Raw genomic sequence first — 4152 nt, 5'->3', positions numbered from 1 at the left:
GGTCAATCAGGAGATGGGCAAGAGTGAACTTTGACATTTTAAAAATCAGTGAACTAAAATGGATGGGAATGGACACATTTAATTCAGATGACCATTCTATTTACTACTGTGGGCAAGTATTCCTTGGAAGAAAGGGAGTAGCCCTCACAATCAACAAAAGAGTCCAAAATGCAGTACTTGAATGAGACATCAAAAATGACAGAATGATCTTGGTTCTTTTCCAAGGCAAACTATTCAGTATCAGAGTAATCTAAGTCTATGTCGCAACCACTAATCCTCCAAAAAGCTAAAGTTGACCAGTTCCGTGAAGACCGAGAACTAACATCTAAAAAATATGTCATTTGCATTATAAAGGATTGGAATGCAAACGTAGGAAGTCAAGAGATACCTGGAGTAACAGGCAAGTTTGGCCTTGGAGTACAAAATGAAGCAGGGCAAAGTCTAACAGAGTTTTGCCAAGAAAGCACCCTCATCATAGTAAACACCCTCTTCCAAGAGATGACTGTACACATGGACATCACCAGATGGTCAACACTGAAATCAGATTGGTTATATTCTTTGCAGCTGCAGATGGGGAAGCTCTATACAGTCAGCAGAAACAAGAACTGGAGCTGACTGTGGTACAGATCATGAACTCCATATTGCAAAATTCAGGCTTAAATTGAAGAAAATAGGGAAAAGCAATAGACCATTCAGGTATGACCTAAATCAAATCCCTTAGGATTATACAGTGGAGGTGACGAATAGGGACTAGATCTGGTAGATAGAGTGCCTGAAGATCTATGGGTGGAAGTTCATAACACTGTACAGGAGGAGGTCACCAAAACCACTATAAAGAAAAAGAAACACAAGAGGCAGAGTGGTTGTCTGAGGAGGCTTTACAAATAGCTGAGAAAAGAAGACAAATGAAAGGCAAAGGAGAAAGGGGAAGATATACCCACTGAATGTAAAGTTACAGTGAAGAGCAAAGAGAGATAAGACAGCCTTCTCAGGTGAACAAAGAAATAGAGGGAAACAATAGAAAGGGAAAGACTAGAGATCTCTTCAAGAATAGGAGATATCAAGGGAGCATTTCCTGCAAAGCTGGATACAGTAAAAAACAGAAACAGAAAGGACCCAACAGAAGGAGACGATATTAAGAAGTGGCAAGAATACACAGAAGAACTATACAAAAAAGATCCTAATCACCTGAATAACCACGATGGTGTAGTCCCTCATCTAGAGTCAGATATCTTGGAGTGCGAAGTCAAGTAGGCCTTAGGAAGCATTAATATGAACAAAGCTAGTGGAAGTGATGGAATTTCACCTGAACTATTTCAAATAGATGATGCTGTTAAAGGGCTGCACTCAATATGATAGCAAATATGAAAAACTCTGCAGTTGCTACAAGACTAGAAAATGTCATTTTTTATTCCAATCCCAAAGAAAAGCAATGACAAAGAAAGTTCAAGCCACCATACAATTGTACTCATTTTACAAGCTAGCAAGGAAATGCTCAAAATCCTTCAAGCTAGGCTTCAGCAATACATGAACCAAGAGCATTCAGATATACAAGCTGTGTTTCAGAGAACAGAGAAACCAGAGATCAAACTGCCTGCATTTTCTGAATCATGGAGAAAGCAAGGGAATTCCAGAAAAACATCTGCTTCATTGACTACACTAAAGCCTTTGACTGTGTGGATCACAGGAAACTGTGGAAAATTCTTAAAGAGGTGGAAACACCAGACTACCTTACCTGTCTCCTGAGAAACCTGAACACAGGACAAGAAACAACAGTTACAACCAGACTTGGAGCAACTGACTGATTCAAACTTGGGAAAGGAGTTACATTAAGGCTGTATATTATTACCCTGCTTATTTAATTTATATGCAGAGTACATCATGCAAAAGAGTGGGCTGAATGACTCACAAGCTGCAATCAAGATTACTGGGAAAAATATCTATAACCTCAGATATGCAGATGATACCACCCTAAAGGCAGAAAGCAAAAAGGAACTAAAGAGCCTCTTGATGAGAGTGAAAGAGGAGAGTGGAAAAGCTGGCTTAACACTCAGTATTCAAAAAACTAAGATCATGGCATCTGATCCTATTACTTCATGACAAATAGAAGGGGAAAAATGCAAACAGGGACAGATTTCATTTTCCTGCATTCCCAAATAGCTTCAGGTGATGACTGCAGCCATGAAATTAAAAGATGTTTGCTTCTTGGAAGAAAAGCTATGGCAAGCCTAGATAGTATATTAAAAAGCAAAGGTATCATTTTGCTTAAGAGGTCTGTAGAGTCAAAGCTATGGTTTATCCAATGCTCATGTACAGATGTGAGAGTTGGACCATGAAGCAGGCTGATTGCTGAAGAGTTGATGCTTTCAAATTGTGGTGCTGGAGAAGACTCTTGAGAGTGACTTGGACAGCAAGGAGATCAAACTCATCCATCCTCATGGAAATCAATCCTGAATATTTATTGGAAAGACTGAAGCTAAAGCTGAAGCTCCAACACTTTGGACACCTGACGAGGAGAGTGGACTCATTTGAAAAGACCCTGATGCTGGGAAAGATTGAAAGCAGGAGAAGAGCATGACAGGGTGAAGTTTCATGACATCACTAACTCAATGGACATGAGCTTGAACAAACTCAGGGAGATAGTTTGGACAGGAAAGTCTCATATGCTACAGTTCATTGGGTCCCAAAGAGTCGGACACAACTTACAGACTGAACAACAGGAAGAATATAGCATGCATATGTTCACATATTTCACAAAAATGCAAATATATCTGCTCCCTCCTCTAAAGTAAAAGAGATAATACTTAAAGAATTAATGTCTTAATGTTGTTATTCAGTCACTAAGTTGTGTCTGACTCTTTGGGACCCTATGAACTGCAGCATGCTAGGCTTCCCTGTCCTTTAGTATCTCCTGGAGTTTGCTCAAACCCAAAGATGAATTCTTAGATTCAGAAATTCAAATACAGTCCAAGAAGTTAAAGTGAAAGTAAATGAGACCAAGACACATTGAAGTGAAGCTGTGCTACATCAATAGAAGAATAAACTCTTCAAACAACCAGAAATTAAAGACAGACATGATGTAGAATAAAAAATATATAGAAAGAATGAATATCAAAAATATGAACTATAGATACATTTTTAGATAAAATAAGTCATTAGATATTGAAAGTTTTAATAAACTCTTAAATAAGAGAAATAAGGAAATAATATTTGTTATCATTACATTTATTCATATTTGTATTTCAATTTTCATCTAATCCAAAAGCAAAAAAAGACAAATTTATAAAGGCTAGTATTCAATACATATTATTATTGAAGCACATTATTTTTAAAATTAAAAAATAAATTTATGAAAAATTATGATTTAAAATTCCCCTAGATAAATTTTAATAACTATATTTAGAAAAAATTTTAGAAAATTGATTTGAAAATGATGCAAACTAAATAAGAAAAATACAGTATACACAGATTTGATTTCATACAGATTAAAGTTTTAAAGGAAAGCAATATCAGAACAAAATTTAGGCAATATTAGGGGACTATATCTCATGATCACAGAGAAGATACCAAATTAAGAAGCTCGAACACTTCAAAAAATAGAAATATAAAAGTATTATTATTAAAAAATTTTCTTTGTCAAAGGCATTTTAAAGAAGTGATAGGAAACTCATATTTATAATCTCACTAGCAATTACAAGGCTTGAGCCTCTTTTCTCTGCATCCTTGTTATTTTATTTATTTATTTATTTATTGACGATAGCTCTTTTGAGAGGTGTTAGGGGACATCTTATTGTGGTTTTGATTTGCATTTCCCTGATAATTAGTGAGTGCTGAACCCCTTTTTATGATAAGCCCATTAGCCATTTGTGTGTCTTCTTTGTAAAAATATCAATTTAGGTTTCTTTCCAGTATTATAATTGAGTTGTTTTTCTGCTGTTAAATTCACTAAGGTTCTTATATATTTCATATATTAACTCCTTATCAGATATATAGTTGGCAAATATTTTCTCCCACTGTGTACATTGCCTATTTTGTGATTGTTAATGTTGCTGTGATGGAGAAGGCAATGGCACCCCACTCCAGTACTCTTGCCTGGAAAATCCCATGGATGGAGGAGCCTGGTGGGCTGAAGTCCATGGGGTCGCTAAGAGT

The 4152-nt window shown here is 36.2% G+C and overlaps 1 protein-coding gene across 1 annotated transcript in view; it reads left to right on the top strand.

The window, feature by feature from the left end:
• The first annotated feature begins 258 nt into the window (after positions 1-258).
• Positions 259-4152, top strand: part of LOC104980081 (olfactory receptor 2T12-like) — an 11343-nt gene continuing 7449 nt past the window's right edge. Inside the window, exon 1 of the mRNA XM_010828671.1 lies at positions 259-369. Coding sequence (XP_010826973.1) covers positions 259-369 — 111 coding nt within the window. The remainder of the gene's footprint in view (positions 370-4152) is intronic.

This window comes from Bison bison, unplaced genomic scaffold, assembly GCF_000754665.1.
Source record: "Bison bison bison isolate TAMUID 2011002044 unplaced genomic scaffold, Bison_UMD1.0 scf7180017858678, whole genome shotgun sequence".
Classification (NCBI taxonomy): Eukaryota; Metazoa; Chordata; class Mammalia; order Artiodactyla; family Bovidae; genus Bison; species Bison bison.
This window is presented reverse-complemented; position numbering and strand designations above follow the sequence as displayed.